This window comes from Anolis carolinensis, chromosome 1, assembly GCF_035594765.1.
Source record: "Anolis carolinensis isolate JA03-04 chromosome 1, rAnoCar3.1.pri, whole genome shotgun sequence".
In the NCBI taxonomy this organism is placed as follows: domain Eukaryota; kingdom Metazoa; phylum Chordata; class Lepidosauria; order Squamata; family Dactyloidae; genus Anolis; species Anolis carolinensis.
Window position 1 is genome coordinate 225,991,375 of NC_085841.1, and position 27,267 is coordinate 226,018,641.

At 37.6% G+C, this 27,267-nt stretch overlaps 1 protein-coding gene across 2 annotated transcripts in view; it reads right to left on the reverse strand.

The window, feature by feature from the left end:
* Nucleotides 1–26,811, reverse strand: part of acvr2a (activin A receptor type 2A) — a 67,306-nt gene extending 40,495 nt beyond the window's left edge. For both annotated transcript variants that reach the window (XM_003224978.4, XM_008117125.3), the window contains exon 1: nt 25,214–26,811. In XM_003224978.4, coding sequence (XP_003225026.1) covers nt 25,214–25,268 — 55 coding nt within the window. In that variant the 5' untranslated portion in view covers nt 25,269–26,811. The remainder of the gene's footprint in view (nt 1–25,213) is intronic.
* Between the last annotated feature and the right edge of the window lie 456 nt (nt 26,812–27,267).

A 27,267-nucleotide genomic window follows, 5' to 3' on the forward strand; every position in this document is an offset into this window, starting at 1 on the left:
TCCTCAAATGGCCACAAAGGCTCAAAAACATAGTGAAAATGCCTCCCTTGTCTTGGGGACAAAAAGATTGTTTTTTCAAAAAATGGAAGCAAATGTGCCAGGGAGGTGCATCTCCTTGAGGTCTAATGGGGCACAAATGCAGAACTCTATCCTTTCACAGTTGTTCACTTGTGTTCTAAAGAAATAAAAATATCCTGCAATTAAAATATTTTTGTTGTTGTTGTGTCATCAAGTTGTTGTAGGATTACACTCAGGTGAGTCTATCATGGGAGTTTCTTTGCAAGCATCAATGGCCGCTGCCATTTTCTTGCCAGACAAGACAGAATTTCTTTTAGGTTGTCCTGGGACAGACTAAGCTCTTGCCTCTACACAGATGAGATATACTTCGTTGATAAGTTATTCCCACTTCAAAGATAAGTCGACTCAATTTGGAGTTTTTTTTTTACTACAACATGTAGATTTGTACATGCGTTTATAGAGTATTTAACACAAATGAGGAAGAAATATTTAAATATTAATATAATAATTCAATAAATATGAGTCATTATACTCATGATTCTAAATACAGTAGAGTCTCACTTATCCAAGCCTCGCTTATCCAAGTTTCTGGATTATCCAAGCCATTTTTGTAGTCAATGTTTTCAATATATCGTGATATTTTGGTGCTAAATTCGTAAATACAGTAATTACAACATAACATTACTGCGTATTGAACTGCTTTTTCTGTCAAATTTGTTGTATAACATGATGTTTTGGTGCTTAATTTGTAAAATCATAACCTAATTTGATGTTTAATAGGCTTTTCCTTAATCCCGCCTTATTATCCAAGATATTCGCTTATCCAAGCTTCTGCCAGCCTGTTTAGCTTGGATAAGTGAGACTCTACTGTAGAAGCAAAATTTTTCAGATATTAGAAATGAGCTTTGTTATTACAGCTACATCCCAGGTTCTAAAATAACCAATCCAATGGAAGGAATGGGAGAACATCTCTCCATCCCCCCAAATTACCCAACAGAAACTTGATTTATGCTCTTTGTCTCAATAGTTTTCCAGACTGTTTTCAATATCCTTTAATAAAACATTGAAAGGGTCACTAGAAAGCTTAAAGTCAGTTATTTGTTCACTATATTTGAAAAGTCCTGAAAGTAATAAACTGTGCTTTAAGCTCGGGGCAATTTTAAAATAAATGTAAACAATGGTGATAGATTAATCTCACTTTGTTCTGATCCACAAACTGTTATTTACTATTCCATACATATAGACACTGTACATATCTACTTTATCTTCAGTATAGAACACATAGTAACCTGTTGTTAAACACTGAAGACTAAATACCCTAAAGATGCCATATGCCATATCTTGATCTTGGAAGCTAAGCAGGGCCAGCCTTGGGCCACCAACAAAGACCAGGTGCGATAGTCTATATTTCAGAGGAAGGAACTGGCAAGCCACCTCTGAGTATTCCTTGCCTAAGAAAACCCTATGATATTAATGAGATGACCACAAGTTGACTGCCAACTTGAGGGTGTGCATGTGTACAAGATCAAGATGTTTTTGCCAGTGTGGATAGCAGATCTTGGTTTAATAAACAGAAAAAGGTATCCCCTACCCAGCTTAATTTTAAAAAATCACTTCTTGAATGTTTTTAATGTCATCAAGAATCCCTTTAAAACTGTTAAGGGAGTTCAAAGCAAATTTTTAAAATATTATAAAACTATCAAGCCTCAATGTTTCAATCTTCTGTCTTAGTTTTTAATTTGTCTATATTAATACTGTATCTAAAGCCACATCTCTCATAAAACTTTAGGCATTTCATAGAGTTCAAAAAATGTTTAAATTGATTGGAATAGTTTTATTTTAGATAGATTCCTTTTCAAGGAATAAGGAATCTATTCCTTATGGTGTAAGACAGCAGGCTTCTCCGCTGCTGTCTTACACCATTTTTAATAAATCCTATACATGAATAGGATAAACCGCAGCAAGGAAAGTGCTATACTGAAAATATCTTATGAGTTTTTTTTAGAAAATACTAATGCATCAGAATGTGTATGTATGTATGTGTATACACACACACACACACACACACACACACATAAATGTATCAGTTATTAACTTGTTATTCTGATTTCTGTTTTAGCTTTATGTCCCAACATAGCTCCTTCATAGAAAATGTATCATTACTCAGAAATGTGTAATCTGTAATTAAAAAAGAAAATAATAATTTCATCATAAATTGATTCATGCAAAAGCCTGAGGCAAAAGTTTATCTTTTGCTTTAATTTTTTAAAATCAAAATGTTAATCCAAGTTAGAGTATACCTAGTAGACAAAAGGAGTGTACAACTAAACACAATTCAATGCATATTCATCAAAAGCACTATCCTGCAAGTGTATATGGAGTATTTGGAGTGACTCAAAGCTACTGTGTGGTTTACAGTTCTAGTTCCTTTTCTGAATCACCTGGGGTCACTACACTGAAAGGTGGACTAGTCATTACCATACTCCCTGAACACATGGGTAATCAAATACCTGTACATCCAACCACTAGCAACTAATTCAGTCAATCAGCTGAGTCTAAACTGCAGACTTTATGCTCAAAACCTTGCTTTCAGACATTACTTTTACTCCCCTATCCCCTTTTTGTACTAAACTAATAAAGAGTTCTGCAGATATTGAAAGCTTGCACATTTTTGGGGCATTTTGGCTTATTTTAATAATTTTGCAGCTATGGAATATGTATTTCTTGTCTCTCCCATTGGCTGACACAGCTATCTTTATTTTCATTATAGGCAGAAGTATATCTATGATGGCTACCTAAAGAGAATTCCCCACTTAGTGAGATACACACGGTAAACCAAAGCTTATTTTGGGTTCTGGGGCATATAAACATTAATTATTCACTATGCTTATGGCGAAGTGTGTTAAAGCACTGAGCTGCTGAACTTGCAGACCGAAAGGTCACAGGTTGAAATCCCGGGAGCACAGTGAGCACCCGCTATTAGTTCCAGCTTCTGCCAACCTAGCAGTTCAAAAACATGCCAATGTGAGTAGATCAATAGGTACCTCTCCGGCGGGAAGGTAACGGCACTCCATGCAGTCATGCCGGCCACATGACCTTGGAGGTGTCTACGGACAACGCCGGCTCTTCGGCTTAGAAATGGAGATGAGCACCAACCCCCAGAGTCAGATATGACTGGACTTAACGTCGGGGTCCGCAAGTTCAGCAGCTCAGCGCTTTAACACACTGTGCCACCAGGGGCCCAGTGCTTTAATCTGGTCTTAAGAAGCTTTCCATGGAAGATTTCAAAGTTTGGCATAATTTCTAAAAAGGTCCTATCCATTGTACATAATCTCTTAAGGTGTTTCAAATAGTGGTTCTTTTGAGCTTTGAAAAGGTAACAGGTAAACAGCATTCTGAATGGGGATCAGAAACACTTGGGATGGTAAGGTCATAGGAGTATTTTGATCAAGAGGAAGTCATAGTCAAAATTCTATCAATTTTTCCACACACAGAATTCTCCAAGACTATTTCAATATGCCTTAACAGAGCATTTTTACAGTAACATGCTAATCCCAGAAAAAACACTCCTGTCTCTTACAGGAGAGTAGACATTTGTGTACTAATCTATACAGGATCAGGATGAGTTGGTCCCTGAATTCTCTTAACCTAATCTAATTTAAGAATTCTTTGGATTAAAACTATACTGAATTAAAGTGAAAGCTATACACTAAAGCTTTTATAGGAAGGAAGAATAAAAAACTGATCAATAAATCTAGTGCATACATGTTATTTCTGCTTAAAAATAAAAACACAGCAGACCTCCAATCACACTGTTAATTTAAGACAAACAATCTCGTTTTCTGACATTACTCAATAGATACTCTCTTCAAAGAAATGGGAAAGTCTTGCAATGTTTCCCACAAAAATTGAATAACTATAAGCACTTTCATAAATATAGTTTGTCATATTTAAAATATCAAAAGGGAAAGAAGATACTACTCAAAACATAAGGGGCCAGGCTGTGGCACAGGCTGGTGAGCAGCCTGCTGCAATAAATCACTCTGACCATGAGGTCATGAATTCGAGGCCAGCCCGTCAATTAAAAAATAAAAAATAGCCCCTGCTCGTTGCTGATCTAGCAACCCGAAAGATAGTTGCATCTATCAAGTAGGAAATAAGGTACCACTTATAAAGTGGGGAGGTAAATTTAACTAATTTACGGCGTTGGAATGAGGAAGTGCCGTCACAGTGGATGATGAAGCAGCTGCTCCCCCCCTGTGGCCAGAATTTAACATCCCCTCAGGAGAAGGTTAAATTGCCTCTGCATCTGTCTTTGTTCTATGTATATGTATTTGTTCTATGTTCTATGTTTGCCTTATATGTATACAATGTGATCCGCCCTGAGTCCCCTTCGGGGTGAGAAGGGCGGAATATAAATACTGTAAATAAATAAATACAGATAATATGATTAACTTCATAAACTTCTCTAAACATAAAGATGACATGATTAACTTAACTTTGATTTATCAGTGAGCAACAACCACCGTAGCACATGAACTTGTTCATAAAAGACAAAACTTACTGAGGGTATAACCATTGATAGAAATCTGTTACTATAATTATACAGGAACTACCTTAAACCCCAAAATACCAATAAGTAATAACTAGAACCCCTTCAAAAATGATCAGAATTTGGAGATACAGTTAGCGTTCTAGTAGCATACAGTTATTTAAATATGTCTGTAAGCATACTGGTAATAAACTCCAACAGTAAATTAATAATGTATGCCAAATTTGCAAAACAAAAGAGTAACCATGTGCAGAAATAAAATTTAGGGTTGAATAATGTATGTACAGTAGACTCTCAGTTAACTGGCACCCATGAGGTAGATGTGAGATAAAAGTAGTTTCTTGTTGCTTGAGAGCTATGATTAGAAATAGGCCTAATTAATACTACACTCCATACTATATTATGCCATAAACTCTGAATTGACTTGATATTAATATTAAATGCAATATCTAAAAGCAAATAAAGAACAACTTAATAGTAGATGGAGAACTACATATATTCAAAATACATTCCAATCCTCAAGAAAGGGGCACCAGGGATTACACAAATAACACCTGTGAATTTAGTATTTAAGAAGCTCAAGGGTGGTACCTTGTTGCTGGCTGCATTGTCAGTTCTAGAAGCTACGATTCTCAGACTCTTGCTATCTTTTGTTCCTGAACTCTGGACTAGCGTTTGGACCTTGGCTTACAGATTCTGACTAAACCTTGTACTCTGGACACTCTGGTATTCAGCTTGCTACCCTGGAACAGACATTCAGCTTTTCTATTGTGTTATCCTGCTAATGTTTGCATCTCTGCTCATTGATCACTTTGACATCGGACTGCTGATTGGGGGGGGGGGGGGGTGAGGCTTCTGACAGGAAGAATCCATATCTTGACTCAGTCATTAATCAGAATGGTATGGCAGGATATTAAAAACTGTTAGGGAAGGGTTGCAATTCAAAAAGAGAGTTCCTATCGTGTCTAGTTGGCATTCAGGGTTAAGTCCATTGTACTGGATTCCTCCCCTGTGTCATTCCATGAAACTGCAGCCAGGAAACTAAGAATTGGAAGGACCACTATAAAGGAAACAGACAAGATTTTGAAGTGTCAAGAAATATCATTGAATAGGATGCCTTCGAATATTTATGTCTGATTGTGAAAGCTGGACAGTGAAGAAAGCAGACAGGAAGAAAATGAACACATCTGAAATGTAATTGTGAAGAATAGTTCTGCGGACACCATGGACTGCTAAACAAACAAATGTTCCTAAAGAACAAATCAAGCCTAATCTCTCCCTAGAAGACAAGATGACTAAATAGAGACTGTCGTACTTTGGACATAGCATGAAAAGAAATGACTTGCTAGCAAAGACAATAAAGCTTGGTAAGAGGAAGACCACATTCCAAGTGGATAGACTCAATTAAGGAAAACAAGACCTTGGGCCTACAAGACTTAAGCAGAACTTTCAATAATAAGATGACTTGGAAGTCTCTAAATTCATGGGGTTGCCATGACTCGAAGTCAATTTGATGGCATTAAGAACAAAACACACAAAAGAGAAAGTCACTACAAAAGAGAAAGATAAACTACTCGGTATATGCAGACTAAACACATACGCAAAACTAAAGCAGAACCAATGGGAACTTTTAAGTACAGGCATATATTATTACAGAAAATTCATATATTTATTTTGCATTAGAGATATCATTTGAAAATTGAGAGTTTGCAACATTGCACCACCAATATTTTCAAACTCATATAATAGGATTACAAATACATCATATATATTTTAAGCAACACTCTTCCAACAGGGGAATTATTTGGCCAGAATTCAGATACCTCTCATGCACATGGATTTCTTTTTCTTCGGGTGCTATGGAGGTTGCTGAAATCCAATCTTCTGAACTACTTCAAAGCCCCAAAGCAGCTTCATATAGGCAGCCTGTGCTTCAAGGTGAGCAGGCAGGATGAGGGAAGCTTGGCAATTTCCTCCATCAAATCAGACAACAATGATTACAAAACCAGTGAGACCTCCATAAGACTTCTACAAATCTTAGAGCTGATGTCACTGTTTTCCAATCCTGGCTGCTCGCGCTGAAACATGAAATGCCTGTGTGAAGCAGCTATAGGGCTTTAAAGTAAGTCAAGAGTGGTGGTATATGGGTCAGAGTAATATAAGGTCTTCATGCAGATCTTTACACTACATTGAGACAATGTTGAATTGAGGCCACTGATTTCAGCTGCCTTTCACAAAGAAACATAAGCTGCAATGCAGTGTAAATTTATCTCCTTAGGAGTATAGCTTTACATTAACAGAGCAATTTCACTTTTGGAATAAACTATAGATACGCAAATCATTTAAAAAGTATACATCTGGTTTGCATCTCACTATTACTATTAGCCTAATTCATAAGAACTTCTTTATTTACTAAATAAAGTCATATGACAAGTCAGGGAATTATGGGATTCCAGCTTATCAGTTACGAGCAGCATGCTAGTGCACGCTGCCCAACTGCTCCAAACTGCAGCAACAGCAGCTAAACAAACCACAAAGATTTGCTCTGTGGTTATTTTTGTGTGTCATCCTCACATGAGTACTTTGTGTTCTGCTTTGTTTCTCTTCCAAAAATCTGACAAACATACCAAAAGCAAATCACTACATAAGACAAGTGAGGGAAATATAATAGCAGTAAGTTTGGTAATGTTTCACACAGTGATTTAGTTCCCAGTAAATCTCTGTAGGGCAGTCTATAAATATGGCTTTATGAATGAGTGAAAAGTGTTACGTGACTTTAAAACGGATTAAAGACCAATAAATTCTGTGAACTATGAAAAATGAAACTGGAGAGGGACAGCTAATGTAAAAACTGACAATACAATCATACACCAACACGTATGTTAAGTAAGAGATAGTTTTTAAAAAGCTTTCCCAAAATACAGTGTTCAAAGCAAATCTTTACACATATCATTTAGGTCATTAGGTTCACATAGCTTATCTGCTCTAATGTGGCTAAACACTACAGTCACAAACAAAAGATAAAGAAATTACTGGTAGCTGAAATACATTTCTGAATTTTTTTTGATATTCTCGATATTGTTACAAGAGAAAAACACAGAAAAGCCCTGAATAATACAAATCTTCCTCAGAATATTTCATAAACTATCTCTGAAACAATGTTCATAATTGTTTTTTCTAAAAACTCAGAATCTAATCAATTCCTCAATCAAATATTATTCATAAGTAAAAGGCATAATAAATAAGAGTAATAAAATAAAAGATTTGCTCCGTTACTGGTGGGCACTGGTTTGCTCTGACTCAGTTACAGAGAAGTACTTATTCTTCAGCATGTTCCTCCTTTTTGGAGCACCACAATCTATCTGCTATGAAAGGTCTAGTATGTTGATGGACTACCTTGTGATCAAGGCTATAGCTGGACTGTTTATCTTTTCCAATCAAGTCAGGTATTGAATGTACTGTACTATATTGGTTTTTTTTTTAAAGTACAGTACAATCATAGTAACCACAGGCAAGAAAGAAGGTAGAAGGAGGACAGAATATTACCTTATTTCATCTACAAAAAAAAAAAAAGAGAGAGGAGAAATTCCAGAGAAATGTAGCTTTCTGTCTCTCTTCTTTCAGTCCACAACAGAATAGTCAATTATATCATCACAATCTAGAAATTTTTATAGTGAATTCCAATGTACATTTGGACAGCTGACTGGATCAATATAAGGAAAAAATTGGAATTTGACTTGGAACCAAATAGGTAAATGTCTACAAATGGCAGAATAACCCCCTATTTTTTCATAACTTATATCTGCTGGCAGAATACAGATATCCGTGGAACCGATATATGCTTTCACTTAAACTTGCTTACATTTATTCACTAGAGCTTCTTGTACATGCTACACTCTATTCTCTGTGCCTCTGTCGTTCATTGAAAATAGGGTTCACTATTATCTGTGGCTTCATGTATCCACATAAAGTCCAAAATATGTCATGTAGATATGGAGGTTATACTGTACCCACATAGGCATAGAATACTTCAAGGAAGATAATGCATTTTGCTATATCAGTCTGTGATCAATATACACACTATAAACCAAAAGTAAAACATGTTTATTTGGGACTCAATGCAATTCCTCAATATATGAATCTTATGAGAGAAACAAACCACTCTCTTGTATTACGGTATTCAATCATTCAAGAAGTCAGTCCAAGCAGTAATGGCAATCTTCTTGAAGATACAATTTATCTTTTCCTTGACAAAATTTCCTTTTTGGACTTAGAATTTCCTTTAGTATGACATTTAAACTTTTTTCAACAGTGCCCAGAATTGAATATTCTATTATATCGTAAAAGGTCATGCCATTATCTCAAGCCTAGCCCAATTCATCCATATACAGACTAAAACAAGTGTTTCCAGGGGGTTTAAAGGCAATAAGAATAAAAGCACCTAGGCCTTCCTGAGCAATCTTTTACAATCTAGGGCCATTACCTTACAATGAAAGGCCAATCCCTAGTACTCACTCGTCTTATAATACTATTACAGGCAGAAAGAAAGTAGAATGCCTAAAACTAATCTTAAATGTTTTGATAGATTTCTTTTTTAAAAAAAAAAAACCTCTCAAAATGTATACATAGCAAAAGCTAGAACCTTGAACTGGACAAGGAAAAAGACTGCTAAAGTAATCAATCCACAACTGGCACAACCAAAGTACTTAATACTCAAATGTCTTCTAATTCTTGCCTTCTCTATCAGCTGCAGTTTCTGAATATCTTCTAGGGCAGTCTCAAGCAGAGCGCATTACAGTACGTTTTTAGCATTTCTTGTCTGGAATTCCCAAATCCAAAATATTACAAAAATGTCTTCATGGGTGACTGAGATAGTGACATCTTTGCTTTCTGCAGGTTCAGCATACACAAACAAACTTGTACTTAAAATTACTTTATGCAACATAAATGAATTTCATGTTTAGACTTTGGTTTCATCTTCAAAATATTTAATTAAGTATGTATATGCAAATGCAGGTATTTAAAGGATACTCAGCCTATAATGACACCTAGATGTAAACAATGCTTTATATTGACTTTTATGACTGTTTTTAATCATGTTGAAGTTTTACTTCTCGGTTTAATGTTTTATCTGATTTGTGCTGTCGTGTCTGGGCATGGCCCCATGTAAGCCGCCCCGAGTCCCTCCGGGGAGATGGGGCGGGATATAAGAATAAAATTATTATTATTATTATTAATGCTATTTTTTATTGGAGGTAATTCATTTTTTCCCCTCAAGTACAGGAGCAGCTACTGAACCAGCCTGATCTGACAAAAAACATTCTTGACAATGAATAGCATTTTTGTGTCTGCAATTTCAATATCCAAGGGTTTAAGCCAGATGGTGTATCTAGATTTAAATTTACATCCATGTTGATATGAATCCACAGTACTTTCATTTTATTTAGAATACCCTAAATACAAGCCAAAATATTTTATTTTAAAAAACAACAACCCAAAAACCTGGGTTAACCTATCCATGGGTCAATAAAAGTACTATAGCTTTTATTCAAACCCCCACCCCTTCTCTGAGTAAAGTGGTGAAAGCCAAGAGAGCAGTCCATGCTGGAAATGCTTATAAAAGAACCACCAACCCAGTCTACTTTCTCTACCATGGTGACACTTCTAACCTTTTTAAATACCTGAGCAGGGAAAAGGTGTGAGCTGGGGAGGCTGGCACCCTGAGACAGTAGTGGCACTTTCCTCTCTCTGTGGAATACTAGACTTATCAATGGGTCATATCAAATTTCAAAATTTTAGCCCCCAAATTTGCCATCACCTTGTACATGATAAGTGAAAACTTCAAAAGTCCTCATTCATTTACGTATCTCCCACTAACGTCAGTCTTTGAGACTCTCTGGGATAGACAGCAGAAAAGTAAAACAGAACTTCATGTCATCTTTTATCTATAACACCTCAGCCCAAATCCCTGACTGACTTTTGCCAACAATGTTATGCAGATGTAAAATAAAAAAACACAAAAACACGAGGACAAAATGGACAAAAAACAAAATAAATTTATCTCAGTAACACCTTCCAAACTATTTTGAAAGCTTTGTTTAATATCTTCAAAAACAAACACCAAATTTCTCTTATGGTTCCCAATTCAACAACAGTAACACAATATGTTAACAGGAATATACAGGACTGAGTCAGCTTTCTGTATACACAAAGGATTGGCTCCAGGACATCCCACAGATAAAAAAAATGTGGATGCTGGAGCTCTTATACCGAGCCCAACCCAAGCCTCTCACTCTCACTCCCGTGTGTAGCCAAAGGCAAATATGGCACACAAGTCCCAGTCTATCCACTCTAACAGCCAGTTTATATGTCCCACAGCTTTTTTAAAATATGTATTAATTTATTATCAGTTAGTAACTCATTGAATCAATGGATCTGATCACATATAGTGGGGATGCATTTAAGCTTGTATCTCATGAAAATAGCTCTTCGCTATTTTCAAGAGATACAAGCAGTATTAGCACAGCAGTAACTGTCAACACTTCCTTCATGTTTTGAACTTTTAGTTTGATACTCAGACTAATATTATATGTAAATTTAAATGAATACACAAAGAAACATGCTGAGTTATAAAAATTGGGTAATGCAAAGAGGCCATATAAGAAAGAAGTACCTATACATTTTGTCACTGCAAAATACTTTTACCATGTACTTCTAGAAGTTGCAAACTATTTCACTGAGTTCCAAACTGATGTGTTATAGGATTAATATCTATTATCCAAAATACTTTGGATCAATGTTTTGTATGTGAGATTTTGAAACAGCTGTATTTGTTTATACATACATAATGAAATAACCTGGAGATGAGAATCAAGTGTAAACAAGGAATTCATGTATGTTGCATATATAACATGCACAAATAGCCTGAACGTTTTTTTTATTCATAGTATTTGTAATAATTGTATGCATGAAGCAAAGTTTGTATACATTTAAACATCAGAGGTGTCACTATCTTAGCCACCCACATGAACAATTTAGAGGTTTAGGATTTAGGAATTTCAGATAAGACATACTCAACCATTATAGTAATTGCATCTGGACCATTGTTCAAAGGAAACATTGTGTAGGTCTATGATTTAAACCATCTTGAATTAAATCAAATTACTCTGCCCCCTTCTGGGCCCATATTCCCAATAATGACTAAAATATGGATATTATTATGGCCAATGGTACTGAAAGCCATACACAACCAGCATACATTCTCCATGGCTGCAAAGACATATTAAAGGCCAGCACTGAAAGATTTCATGAGTCAGAACAAACAAATATTGGAACAGACTCAGTCCTCAAAGCAACCTGTCAATATCCTCATACTAAACAAGCTGGAAAATAAACTCTAATAACGCCAGATTATGCTTTGAATGTCCATCCCAAGTTTTTTTAATGGTAGTCGTCACAGTGGATAGGAAATATTTCTTGTAAAAAATATAGTACAAACTGACCACAGCAGGCTTTGGAGCGCTCCAACTGCTGCCCCACTGGGCCTGTAAGAAGTAGATTTCTAACTGCTGAAGAGCATACAGCTGGAAGATACTGTACAGATGCCACCATAGTGGGAAAATAAATATGTGATTATCAACACTGCAGCTGGGCTCTTTTACATTGAGTTAAATCATTTATTTCTATAAAGGTGACAGTTGATGCTGCATGACAGTTTGAATAACATCTATCACCTTAAAAGAAAACGTATTTCAAATTTTATGCCAGCTTTTAAAATATACAATTCCTAACTATAATGTAAATCATACAAGATTTTATGGTTTCTTTCCATGATGTGTCTGTAAATTTGTCAACATTCCAACTTATTCAAAAAGTCATGCACATTTCTAGATATTTTAGTCAAAAAATCAAGCCCAATGGATCAGTGTGAATACTGTACACAAACTTATCAAAAAAAGAAACCATTCCTTTCTCTGAGTACAGTGCAGAATGAACTTAGTCAGTTTCCGTAGAACTTAAAGCAGTGGTTCTCAACCTAGGGTCCCCAGATGTTTTTGGCCTACAACTCCCAGAAATATCTGCCAGTTTACCAGCTGTTAGGATTTCTGGGAGTTGAAGGCTAAAACCATCTGGGGACCCAGGTTGAGAACCACTGACCTAAAAGAAGCACTGACATCCCTACTCTCTTCTCCACTGCACCACTTCTGCCCTTTTTGAATGCCTGGACAGGGAAATGGCATCAGCAGTCAAAAGCAGCTAGTTCCAAGGCTGCATTGGTGCTTTTTCCTCTTTATGAAATGGTGCTTGACTTATCCACAGGCCGTATCAAAATCCGTAATTTCGGCCCAGAAACCTTCTCTCAATTTATATATGATGTCAACCTATACATGAGTATATAGGTGAGCCTTTTTCAGGGCAGAAAGTTGAGATAAACATTTTAATATATCTTGGTTACATTGCTTGGGAACTTGTTTTATGATTAGTTTTAAGTTCTGGGTGGTTTCTTTTTTGTTTTGTTTTACTGCTTGTTGGTATAGATTAGGTCTACACAACATGTGGACCAGGGGCTGGATGCAGCCTTCACAAGGGTTTTGTGCAGCCTGCAGAGACTCTTGCCCTAACTTTAGAGAGGGTGGTCACATGCAGCACTACAGCAGAATAGCAATTGCTACAACCTCCTCCAAGTGATTTACCTCTACACACTTCCTTTCTGTATGTACCAAAGTTACCAAACTGACATGTGACAAAGGGGGCACTACCAATAGATCCAGTCATCATGCTGGAAGTCCTGGTCTCAACTGGAAACGTGGCCTGGAGAGGTTGTTGGTCTCAGGTTGGAGGAGTGGGGAGAAGGGATGAAATCTTTAGGGATATCGGACCTTGACTGAGGAAGGTTGAAATCTTGGGCTCCAGGTTATGATAAGATTTAACATGAGATTTGCTATTTTAGAGGGAGAAGGACGAAGTAAAGAAGAAACGCCCCAGTGGTTGCCTTTGCCGCTCTTCCTTTCTCTATGCTTCTATCAACTGGCGGCAAAAACGCCAATGCTGCACTGTTTGCTTGTGAGGGAAAAATTTGACTACGCCACTTTTCCTCTTTCTTTGCTTCTAGCTTGCTTGTCTTCTCCTCCGATGGGAAAACCATCAACTCACTACAATTTATTTCCCTCACTTGTGAAAGAGAAAAGTAGCTTCACCATGAAATTGCTGTGGAGTCTTCATAGCAAGACAACCATTTCTCCCTCACAAGCAAAAGAAACGAATGGCGCAGAGCTGACAAGTGTTTCTCTCCATAAGAGAAGGAGGTGATGAAGGCAAACCAGAGGCAAAGAGAAAGGAAGGCAAGAACTGAGGTACTTCTTTCCCTCAGAAAAGGACTGCCATCATTTTGAGGGAAGGTGGAGAAATCGAGGCTAATCTAATTTGCTGCTTGCTCTGAGGAAAAGGCCCCCTCCCACAAACCTGGAGTGAGGTGCTAAAAAGCCTATTTAATTTCAGCCTCCTACTACTGACAAATTGTGCAAGCCTGGTATAGATAGTCCTTGTAGAGAATTCCACAGACTAAAATAAAACTGGGGAGGGGAAAAAACAGATGGATTAAAATGATTATTTTTTTAAAAAAATGATATTGGACAAGGTCTAACAGTGGAATTTCACTGGAGGATGGCAGAATCCCAAATGGAACAGGAAAGGATAATCCCTTGCCCACTTGTAGCCTACTACTTAGCACCAACTGTAGGACGGAGAAGTCCTCCTCAGTTAATTTTCTGATGGCATTTAGTATTGTGGAAAGGATGAAAATATAACCTTCGCTGGATTTAGTCTTTTTGTTAAATCAGATACAAGCTTGTGAAACCTACACTGAGAATACTTTAAAAGTGAATTCATACCTTAAAGCAAATACAGTGAATTAGGTAATGGTTCTCAACCTGTGGGTCTCCAGATGTTTTGGACTTCAACTCCCAGGAATCCTAACAGCTGGTAAACTGACTGGGATTTCTGGAAGTTGTAGGCCAAAACATCTGGTTACCCACAGGTTGAGAACCACTGAGTTAGAGGATTTCCCCAGAGAAAACTCTTTGAGATAAATCTTTAATTTTTAAAATGTTTGCTTGCCATAGGAAATGGACAGAGCCCTGATTTCCCCTCCTGCTAAGAATCCCAAAGGGATCAATACATCTTCCTTGGCTACACTGGCCTTTGGAGGCTTCTGAAGTCTCAAGTACGTTCTCTGCCAACCATTCTTGGTCCATGTTTGATAAAACCCACTTCAAACCAAATCATAATTAAGCAAACATAGTATGGCAGCGATGTCTCAACAGAACTTTTGGTTCAAATTCTGCTTTTCTGAGGTAAAAATATATAATAAAAGATCAAAATACTCCTTTTGAGATCAAGCTTTTATACATAAATACAAAGTAGGAGATCTACCATTATCATTGTGCAAATATTGAATATTCTGTCAGTCACACTATATTACCATTTATTTTCCATGTCATAAAAATCACCCTTGATTCACTAAGGCTTTCAAGGTGTTTGTAAATGCTGTTTTAGTTTTTTCACTTTTATACAGAAAAGCATAATTTAACAGACACGCAAACTGCCATGGCCAGAGGTTTTATATTATGTTGATCTAGAACAGTGGTTCTTAACCTTCGTAATGCTGCGACCCCTTAATACAGTTCCTCATGCTATGGTGACCCCCAACCATAAAATTATTTTTGTTGCTACTTCATAACTGTCATTTTGCTATGTCCAAATTTGAATACTGGTGGGGTGGATTGATTTTGCCATTTGGGAGTTGTAGTTGCTGGGATTTATAGTTCACCTACAATCAAAGAGAATTCTGAAATACACCAACGATGGAACTGAACCGAACTTGGAACACAGAACTCCAGTGACCAACAGAAAATACTGGAAGGGTTGTTGGGCATTGACCTTGGGTTTGGGAGTTATACATCGAGAAAGCACTGTGGACTCTGGTCCAAACATGGCACGAATACTCAATAGGCTCAAATGTGAACACTGGTGGAATTTGGGTAAAACAGACTTTGACATTTGGGAGTTGTAGTTGATGGGATTTACAGTTCACCTACAATCAAAGAGCTCCTTAAACCCCACTGACAGAACTGGGCGAAAGAACTGGCGGAGAGGTCTTCAACCTTCTCTGCCAAAGGGGTTGCCTAAGATCATCAGAAATATATATCTTCTGATGGCCTTTGGCGATCCTCTCTGAAGCCCTCTTGCGACCCCTCCCAGGGGTCCTGACCCCCAGGTTGAAAAACTCTGATCTAGAATAATAGCAATATTTTAGTTTGAGTTATATTTTTATTGCAAGCATATTCACAATATATATACATTAAAATCTCATGTATTTTCATTGGTACCAGTGGTTTATATTGTTTCAATGTAATGCAATCCATACTAAAACCATCAGGAGTTTAGATCTTTTAGGGCAATAGTTCTCAACCTGGGGTCCCCAAATGTTTTTGGCCTCCAACTCCCAGAAATCATAATTGCTGGTAAACTGGCTGGGATTTCTGAGAGTTGTAGGCCAAAAACATCTGGGGACCCCGCCCAAAAACCACTGTTTTGGAGAGGTCACAATTCAACCTATAAATATTTGCAACTATACAGCATTATCTTCTATCTTCTATATATACATATATATATATACTAGCTGTGTCCGGCCACGCGTTGCTGTGGCTAGGACTTTATTTTTCTTTTCTTTTTGTTGTATGAATGTAGAGGCGTGGATGAGAGATTGTGCTGTCAATTTTCAAGGATGTGGGGCATTTAGTTTAGTTGTTTTGTCCGGTGCTGTGATTCCATTACCCTTTTATATATATATAGAAGATATATAAAAGGGTAATGAAATTTCGGCCTAGGACAAAACAAAACTACAAATCCCAGAAACACTAAACTTGGCAGCACAACCCCTCATCCATCCCTCTGCGTTCATAAAACAAAAAGAAAAGAAAAATAAAGTCCTAATTAGAGGGAGAGGAATAATTGTTTTTATCCAATTGCTGCCAGTTAGAAGGCAAAGCTCCACCCACTTGGTCTCCTAGCAACCCACTCAGCCCAGGGGACAGGCAGAGTTAGGCCTCACTTAGGCCTCTTCCAAACTGCCCATAAAATACAGATTAGCAGATTTGAACTGGATTATATGGCCGTGTAGACTCAAGGCCCTTCCACACAGCTATACAACCCATTTATAATTTATATTATCTGCTTTGAACTGGATTATCTTGACTCCACACTGCCATATAATCCACTTCAGCGTGCATTTTATCCAGCTGTGTAGAAGGGGCCTCATATAATCCAGTTCAAAGCAGATAATATAAGATTATAAATATACAGTAGAGTCTCACTCATCCAACATAAACAGGCCGGCAGAATGTTGGATAAGTGAATATGTTGGATAATAAGAAAGGATTCAGGAAAAGCCGATTAAACATCAAATTAGGTAATCATTATACAAATTAAGCACCAAAACATCATGTTATACAACAAATTTGACAGAAAAAGTAGTTCCATGCGCAGTAATGCTATGTAGTAATTACTGTATTTACAAATTTACCACCAAAATATCACAATGAATTTAAAACACTGACTACAAAAACATTGACTACTAAAAGGCAGACTGTGTTAGATAATCCAGAACAGTGGATAAGTGAATGTTGGATAAGTGAGATTTGACTCTACAGGGGAAAACCTTTACCCTTTACCTTAACTACCACCAATTCATCAATACTTTATTTCCCATACCACCATACTTCGCCACAGCAACGCGTGGCCGGGCAGAGCTAGTAAGTATATAATAGGATAACCTTTGTTTTACACTTCTCAGACTCTCCACTCTTGCATGATATCTACACTCCTGAGAAGCATCTGTTATAAGCTTCTCAGAAAAGATGCACTGATGAGTACTGTCTGAGAAATCACACATTTTAGGAAAACTACACCATATCTAGGTCACATTTTTAGTTTATCATAAACAGTCAATAATAATAACAAAACTTTTAGACATAAAAATATTATCTAATAAAATAAGGTGTTTTAGATTGATTTTAAATACTAAAATACTTTTGTACTATATAACAAAATAAAACATATTTTGTACTATATAACAAAATAAAGAATAAAGGTAAAGGTTTCCCCTGACATTAAGTCCAGTCATGTCTGACTTTGGGGGTTGGTGCTCATCTCCATTTCTAAGCCGAAAAGCCGGCATTGTCTGTAGACACCTCCAAGGTCATGTGGCCGGCATGACTACATGGAGCGCTGTTACCTTCCAGCCGGAGCGGTACCTATTGATCTACTCACATTGGCATGTTTTCGAACTGCTAGGTTGGCAGAAGCTGGAGCTAACAGCGGCCGCTCACACCGCTCCCGGGGTTTGAACCTGGGACCTTTTGGTCTCCAGCTCAGTGCTTTAACGCACTTCACCACCGGGGCTCACAAAATAAAGAACTTACCAGCAAAATAAAAGAGCCGGAAACATTCCTACCAGATCCAGATTGCATTAGTCTACCATAGGTACCATTAAAATCAGTGGGAGATGTCATTAATGACTGGAGTTACACTGAAGTCAAAGGAATGCAATTCAACTAACTTGAGGTACACTGCAGAATTAATGCAGTTTGTCACCACTTTAATGATAATGGCATAATGCTATGGAATTATAGGAATTAGTTTTTTAAAGTATTTTGTCTTCTCTGCCAAATGGTGTTGGTGCCTCACCAATCTACAACTCCCTTAATTCCATAGCATTCAGCCATGGACATTAAAATGGTGTCAAACTGCATTGATTCTACAGTGTAGATGCACCCATAGTTTGGATACAAACCAAGCCTGGTTGTAACCTGCCACAGGACTCAAGGAGATGCGGGTAATACATTTGTTGTTATTGCTGTTGAGTACAAGAAAGCAGTAATTGCTTATGGAGATTTCCAGTAGGGAATTCTAAAGATATGTGTTAAAGCATTCTTCATTTTATCTAAATTACAGTTCTCAAGTGAGGCTTAAATAAAACGAGAAGGCACTGCATCAGCAGCACATTAATAGTATGTCAGATCATATCCTTGGACAATTTCATCCAGTAGGTTCATGTAGATTAGGTGTGGGAATCACAGTCCTTCAATAGCTGAACTGGCCATTTCAGTTCATCATGTTGGCTAGACCTGCTGCAATTTACACTCCAACAAAATACAAGTCTCCATTGCTCCATCTACACTACTTAAGCTGGTGTAGACGAAAATCAGCCTCAGTGTCCAAATGCCACATAGAGCTGATCCGGGGTAACATGGGGCAAGGCTGCTTTGCCCTGCATTTCCAAAAGTCAGAGGAAAGTGAAAATTCTGCCCCAGCATTTAGGCTGTCCCCCAACTTTGGACCAGTGAAGACAATCTGGATGGTTCCCAAATGGAATCAGCCAGAATTGTTCCCACTGCCATCCCATGTTTCCCAGGCATGGGTGGCCTAGGAACACAGGCTGGCAGTCTCTCAGCACAAGCCACAGCAGTCTTTGTTTGCAACATGGAACCTAGCTATTCCCCACCACTTATCCTGATGTCAACTTATCTCTAGATTCTCCAACATTAGTCTGTGATCAACATCCATCTGAAGTTGACCACAGAATCACATTGAGAAGCGAGCTAGAATTTCCTTGAGTAAACATTTTAAATCCATGAATAATCAAATCTACAGAAGTCAAACTCAAAAATGTGGAAGCCCATTGTATCTGCATGCTGGATTCTCACAAGCCCTAGCAGCTAGGGGTTTAAGGATGGGACTGGGACCTATAACAAAGAAGCTCCTTTTTACAAAATCTTGTTATGGCTCCCATCACCCTCTTCTTTTATTTTTCTTTCTAGTTGGAGGCTTCTTAGTCACAATGGCATTGGGATGATGGTGAAGGAAAGTGGGAAGCATGTGTAGTACTTCCAGATTTCAGCAGTATGTCTGCAGCAATGCAATAAAGTTCAAGCTGGCAAAGAATGGGATTTCACTCTAGCGGATCCTACTTTAGTTCCACTACAACAGCCAAGGAAGCTGCTTTCAAAATCCCTTACTATGAGTATATTAACAGGAGGAAAGAAAGGTAAAAGTAGAACAGATAAGGCTCCAACACAAAACTCAGCATACTAAAAAAGCATACATTTATAACCTTGGCTACACAAATAAAACTCATTAGGTAATTAGAGTATAGTAAAAGAAAAAAATCGTCAACTACATTTTCAAAAATAATTTTAAATGGTCTAGAAGATTTGAAAAGTTTTTGCTGGCTGATCCAAGGCTTATCTGACATATGCATTTTTTCATATATGCATGTTATTAATTGTTAATGAAACATTCAAACAAGTTGTACCAGGCTGAACTGACTTTTTTCCATGGTGTAGGAACCATGTCATTTCTCCCTCTTGTATCAAATTTTCTGTTTAAAAAGTAATGTCTAAGAATATAGCAACTTATGTTTACTAAGGCGCACCTGTTCTAAACTGTATAACCAAGAACAGCTACAGAAGAGTCCTGTACTGCTCAGTATTGAAATTCACACTACATACCCAGAAATATTGACTATCTGAAGGAAAGTGCTTCATTACTACTGAACAGAGAGTATACTAAGTATTTTTTTGAAATCGAGAAATGTAAAGAAAAGTTGTTCACCAATGCCAAAGTACAAGTTATGTTTAACAATATATACTATTGTCATTTGATTTAACTTGCAGAATTAATCACTATCTTGAAGCCAGAATTGAAGTGGCTTCCATTCTGGCTTGTGTACACACACACAAATTTACATAACTTTCATCAATATCATCATGCATCACTCATTGACTAGATGTAACTAATCCAAAACAGAAATTAGTTATCACTTAACTATCTTAACATTTTTGAGATCCAACAATTAAGGCAGGGAAGGAGAAGTAACATAACATGAATAAAATTCTGTGTGCAAAGACACCTGACAGTAATGCATGTTCAACAGCCAATTGTTGTTGTAGGGTCTGATTAAATATTGTTATTCATGGCAAATGCTTAACAACCATTTCCTTTCTTTAGCAAAATTTATAAAACACTGAAACTAAACATACAGCTAATTGTTAAATTCTTTCTTTGGAGCAATCAAATCAGTAAAGGCTGAGTCTGCCTTACTCAGATTGTTTTCAGATTTTGGAATACAGTAGAGTCTCACTTATCCAAGCTAAACGGGCCAGCAGAAGCTTGGATAAGCGAATATCTTGGATAATAAGGAGGGATTAAGGAAAAGCCTATTAAACATCAAATTAGGTTATGATTTTACAAATTAAGCACCAAAACATCATGTTATACAACAAATTTGACAGAGAAAGCAGTTCAATATGCAGCAATGTTATGTTGTAATTACTGTATTTATGAATTTAGCACCAAAATATCACAATATATTGAAAACATTGACTACAAAAATGGCTTGGATTATCCAGAGGCTTGGATAAGCGAGGCTTGGATTAGTGAGACTCTACTGTACCTGTATTTGCATATGTAGTATTACAGGGATGGAGCTTAGCTGCATGCCTAGAGTTCCTTTCTGTCCTGCCTAAAGGGTTCCCAATTCACTACTGCCAGAAACCCAATGAGGGAAAAAGAAAAGACAGAAGAGAGGAGGACTCCACTTACATAATGCTTCTGCAAAAACTAACACCCCAGATGCTTCTCCAGCTGTCAGTAGACTTTCCACCTTTTAGAAAAGTAATTAGGAAGGAAGGGGAACAGCCCCCCCCCCCCCACAATCTATTTCATTCAGCCAATGGAGTCACTCCATGCTGGCCCTTGTGTTCCATTTCCAGGGCACTCACCCTTCGATGCACCTCTCTTGGTCAGGAGGAAGGTGATGTTTCTCCAAAGGTGGAAGTGGATGGCTGGAAGCAAAAGTTTAGGTTTTGGGAGTATTTTGGATTTCCAGATACAAGAGACTCAACCTGTACTATATAACAAGTTTTGCACACTGGACACACCTTATGTGTTCACTCAGAAGTCCCACTGAATTAAGTTAAGGGTTATTCATAGGAAAATATATCAACATTTGTTTTGTTGGAGAACTACAAATGCTCCTTGAAGTGATTTTTAACACTAATAAGTATTTCTGGAGAAGAAAGAAAATTAGGGATGTTTAGAGAAAGGTGGATTTTATGCAGCAGATGTAATTGCCATGTGACATTTTATAGATAAATGCTTTACTCTGGAAAAGGATTTTCAGGAAAAAGTTGGGAGATGAGTGTGTGTATGTGTATACACACAAATGAAAAACTTTTTAAAGTGAAATATGTCAATTTAAAGTCAGATACCCTTAAGCCAGGGGAAATCATTTCTGTTATTAAAGCTCATATATCAACAGCATAAACTAAATTTCTTAGATTCAAATTTTGAATTTGGTGGAATTTATACTTTAGAAATCCAATCAGCATGCTTCGATCACTACAACTGGCTTGTAAAAACAGCTTTAACATGGAATAACTGCACTGCAGACAACAACTTATAACATCTGAGAATTACCAAACATCACAAAACGTCTGGCTATTTTAGATATCCATTGAATATTAAAAAGAAAAAACTGGTCTAGTACAATAAAATTGCATTTTTACTCTTTCGTGAGACATGTAAAAACAATCTAGTTTACAAGAGATACATTAGGCAATGCCTGGGTTCATCAGCAATAGATCATTAAGTAGTTCAGCTAGAAATACACTGAGAATGCTTTTGGAAACAGGTTTAGACAAATCACATCCAAGTAGTCCATGCTCTAGAGTTGATGACAGAAATCTTAAATGTCAAGGTATACCAAAGGAACCAAATTTGGCCTGACCTTGGAAGTTAAGCAGAGTTTCCCGTAGCTGGTACTTGGTTAGGCAATAAATACTGGTTGCTGTAAGTTGTATTTCAGAGGAAGAAACAGGCAATATGGCCTGTAAATATTCCTTGTCTAAGAAAGCCCTATGGAATGAATGGGGTTATCCTAAGTCATTAGGTAACTTGAATGCACATTACATGTTCACACAAATAGCAAGTGTCCCTGTATATTCAAATAAATTATCCACTCTCCTTTAATCTAAAAATATAATTTATCCTAGTTTAGTTCATTTAAGTCTTTTATTTACAGCTTTTCACACTATTTTAACCCAAGATAAATTTATCATCCACATCATTACTAAGACTATTATGAGTTAAAATACTGTTACCACTCTTGATGACATTTTCACATCTGAACCCCTTAAAACAGCCATGAGTCATTACACTTCCTACATCTTTTTACTATTTCCCCAGAATGTATGTTTCAAAGCAAATGTAAGCTATTGTGCAAAGTATAATATCTTACATAAATTTCTGTTATGCTTGAGTTATGAACTGGTCTTTCCATCCTTTCCTATTTTGAGACATATGTACTGTTTTCAAAAGTAAACCATTTTCAGTTTTATAAAACTGACTTCCTAGGGGGGTTAGGAAGTGGAGCTTCCAAAAGTAAAAGTATATTTCCAAGGACAACTTTATAATTCGAGGAACAGTACAAGAGAGAAAACGTCTTTCTCTGCTTCACAGAAATTGAGAGGTTTTTCCTCATAATTACTGTTTCTTCAGCAAAGCACCGTATGTAGTGGGGGAGGGGGGTGAGATGGAGTACAAACAAAACACATTTTAGATTTTTTTTTCTGGTGCGGGATTTCTATATTATCATAGGTTAATATAGAAATCCCCCTCCCACAGAAAAAAAAATCTCTAAAAATTTTACTATGAAATGTCAATTCTGAAATGGAATAAAGGGCAAATGTTTTGGTCTCCACTGGAGATGGAAAACAGATATGGAACACAGTAGGCCATCAATCTGGGTTACGAGAATGTGATTCAGTTTCCATGATTTTAGTTTAGAAACACCGGATTAAATTCAACTGTTAGTTCCAACTAAAGTAACCCACTGAATTAAAGAAATGCACGTAAGTATTGACTGACCAAGTCCTCGTTAATTTAATGCATATGTTCTAGAAACTAATAAACGAACTTAAGCTATTGCTTAGTTATGCCTAAATGAACAACAAAGGTAACATGAAAGATGTAAGGAGATTACTCTAGCCTGAGTGAGTTTTTAATGATCATAATTATTTTTACCAATCATTTGAATTCCAAAAACTGCTGCACACACATCAGTGCTAATTACTGCAATTTATATGAGTTGTTATGCACATTTCTAACTATTTCTTCTATTTCACTACACACCTTTTAGAAATACAAAAACCTTACAAAACACTGTACTACCAACACTCCACATAACAGATGGCTTCTTGATTAAAGAATCATTCTGATTAAATAAAAGACCACAGTATTAAGAATAAGAAGACATAAGTAGTAAACTTCCCTGAAATGCAAGAGGAAACTGAATTCAAAAGGATCTAGCTGAATGTTTGACACTAGTTACATGTGCACGATGTTTCCTTTTTTAATGACTGGAACAGTGAGAAATCACTGGTAAGAGATTTTTAAATACTTGATTAGAATGTATATAAAATGAAAGTGTGAGAAGTCACAGAATACTTCTACAGTTACACTTTAAAAAATAAATAAAAAATACTTACAATACAAGTATGTAAGCAACTTTCATAGGGAAAATTAGGTCAACTCACAATGCCATAATTTATACAAACTTTATTATACTTTCATTTGATGGAACTATTATTCCAAACCATGATTAGTTCAGGTATATTTTTCCTTTAAGTAGTCTCTGTTCAGTTTCTAGCACTGTTCGCCATTTCAGAGTATAATCAACCCACACGGAACAGATCAATAACATTACAGACGCAAGACTAGACTACATCCATTTAATAACCACAAGAGTGTACCATTCAGCAAGATCCTACACATATTATACAACTGCTGCAGAAGATTAACTAATGGTGGAAATAAAAGTAAAATCACGATAGATATAGCTATCAGTTCAGTTATATCGACATCACTCTTCAACACTGGATATATATACGTCCAAACAAGTTAAAGTACAAAATAAAGCATAACTTTTAAAACTAGAAACAAACAAGGGTTACCATCATACTCAATACCATTGGATGGTCACAGTGCAGAGCATGCAGTCTCTTAACCACCAGTTGCTGCCCAGAAGAGCATTCCTTTATGACCAAGACCTGATCAACTTATTTCTTATGAAAAGATTCTTCCAAAACTTAGAATGCAGCATTTCATTGTAGCATACACTCTTTATTATGTGAATATTGGCAAATTATGGGAAACATCTTAAAATAAAACTGTGTGGGAACATTTTAAATCTTATGTCTTTCACTCTGGACTTTGTCATGATAGAACATTTTTATAAAGGACACTCATAAAATGTGGCTGTTACAACCAACTTTCCGCCACATTATTTTAAATCTCAAAACATTTCACCTAATCATTAGCTTGCACACTAACAGTTTGCAAAACTTGTTCAGAACATTTTCTACTATTAATTTGTGTTGTTGTTGAGAACATAACGCCTTATCATTGTTGTACTCAAATGTACAATCACCTAAAATTGCATTTTACTCTCACAAGTGGTTCTATAATGCAATGTTAAATATTAAATACCATAGACTAAATAAAGAGAAAAAAGGAGATACTTACCTGAAGAACAGGAGATAAGAAAAACAGCAAACACCAACTTTGTAGCAGCTCCCATTTTCCAAATAGTTAAAATCAGGATGAAGAAATTCTATATATCCAGCTTCCTGGGTCTTCCAAATATGGCAATACCTCTTTCACTTATTAAAATTATCTTGGAAAGTAACATGTCCCATACGAGTAAAATCAATTTTCAGTCTAACCAGCTCTTTTTTAGTAGACCCACAAGTAAAATGATGTAGATATATATACTTAGGAACACTCACGTCATTTGGCTTCTGTACAAACAGTGGCAAAAAATTCAATTAATGCAATAAAGCAGTTTAGTGTTAAGCAGATCTCTTCACTTTGAGATCTATAAGATATCTCCCATGAACGTTGGAAACCGACAAGATGTACAGATATTAGTAAACAATACTTCCATCTTCACGCTTCTTTCAAAGCATGTAGTGTCTGAGTGAGAAATAGTTCCATTTCAGTTTCAAGTGTCAACACAAACATGCCTTAGATGGAAGGAGTAATAACAAACTAATCCATTAATTTTTAAAAGAAATTGAAAGAGATTTGTGAAATACCAGCGTTTCCTATTAATAAAGGCTGACTTCGATTAATAGGGCAGAAACAAGAGTTCACCCGGTTCTCCAGAAAAGCCAAAAAATGTTAAGGACGGTGCTTGCTTATCCAGTCACATTTCCACTTGTCTTATCAAATCCTTCCCATTTTTACGACCATGGATGAGAAGACGGCGTATATAGATATATTTCAGATTGTTCCTTATCCTCAAAGGTTCCCCAACACCTAATTAAAATATCCTTACATATGGAGAGAAATGGAGGGCTGGTAGGAGGAGAAGAAAAAAAAAACAAAGCACGGTTCTCCCTCAGTCTCTTTTAGGAAGAGGAGTATGTCCTGAAGAGCTCAACCTCGGGTGAAGCTGCGGAGCGATGCTGCACAACCATGTTCTTTCGGAGTGGAGAGAGGTGGGCAAGACCGATACACAGAGTCCTCCTTATGCAGGCATGCAGCTCTCCCGGGCTATTTTTTCTTTACCTCTCGCATCCAACTCTTCACGGGATCACCATTTTCTTCTTTAGGGGCTGCAGAGGCAAGTTGACTTTTGTTTTGAGGCTGCTTCCTTCCAGGCGAGCAAGGAGTCACCCTCTTCTCCCCCTTGAGCCTCCCACACACACAACGTAAAGGGGAGGGGGACACACACCAGAAGCCTCCCTCCTCTTCCTCCTCCTCTTAGCTCTTCCTCAGGCCTCCCGAAGAACCTGCTGCAAGCCCTCGGGTCTCCTCCTCGCCGAGCCCAACTTCGCGCCCTCCTCGGTGACCAAGTGGGGAAGCTGCTGTCGTCTTCGAGGAAGAAGAGGAGGCAGGGCCGAGTCGGTTTCCCCGCTGAGGGCGGCGAAGGGGAGAGAAACGCTTCTACCGCCCCCGAGGCCCAACTGGCAGCACAGAATGGCCCTCCCTCCCTTGCTGCGCCCCTGTGGTAATTTCATAGCTACCCATTCAGTTGCGCGGTGAGGCGAACAGACTCAAGATGGCGGCGCCCGGGCGATTGTTTTTGTTTCCTCTCCGCCTCCCTCATTCCCTCAACGGCTCCGCCCCTTTTTTTTTCTTTCCTCGCGCGCACTTGCGCCTGCGCGCTCCGCCCTCGCGTCCTTCCCCCAGCTGCTTCTGCTGCCGCTGCTAGGCCGTGGGCGTGTGAATGATTGCGTGTGCGCATGCGCGCCGCGGGAGGGAGGGGAAGGTAAGAACGCCGGCTGTAGCTCGCTTTGGTTTGATTGGCAGCTCCCTCTAACCACTCGGAGAGGGCGAAAAAAATAAGGTGGAGGATAAAGGATCCGCCTCCCTCCCTCGGAAGGGGTTCCACTCCCGCCTCTAAGCTTTGAGGCTCCGCCTCCGGAGTGGGCGGGGCTCGATGTTGGCATGCCAAAGGAGGAAGAAGGCAGAGAAAAAGAAGAGAGGAGGCGCCAGGAAGCCTAATTCTCATGCCTTCAGTGCCTCAGTAAGGGTTGAGTGTGTTTTACTCGAATTGCCCTGAGATACTGGGT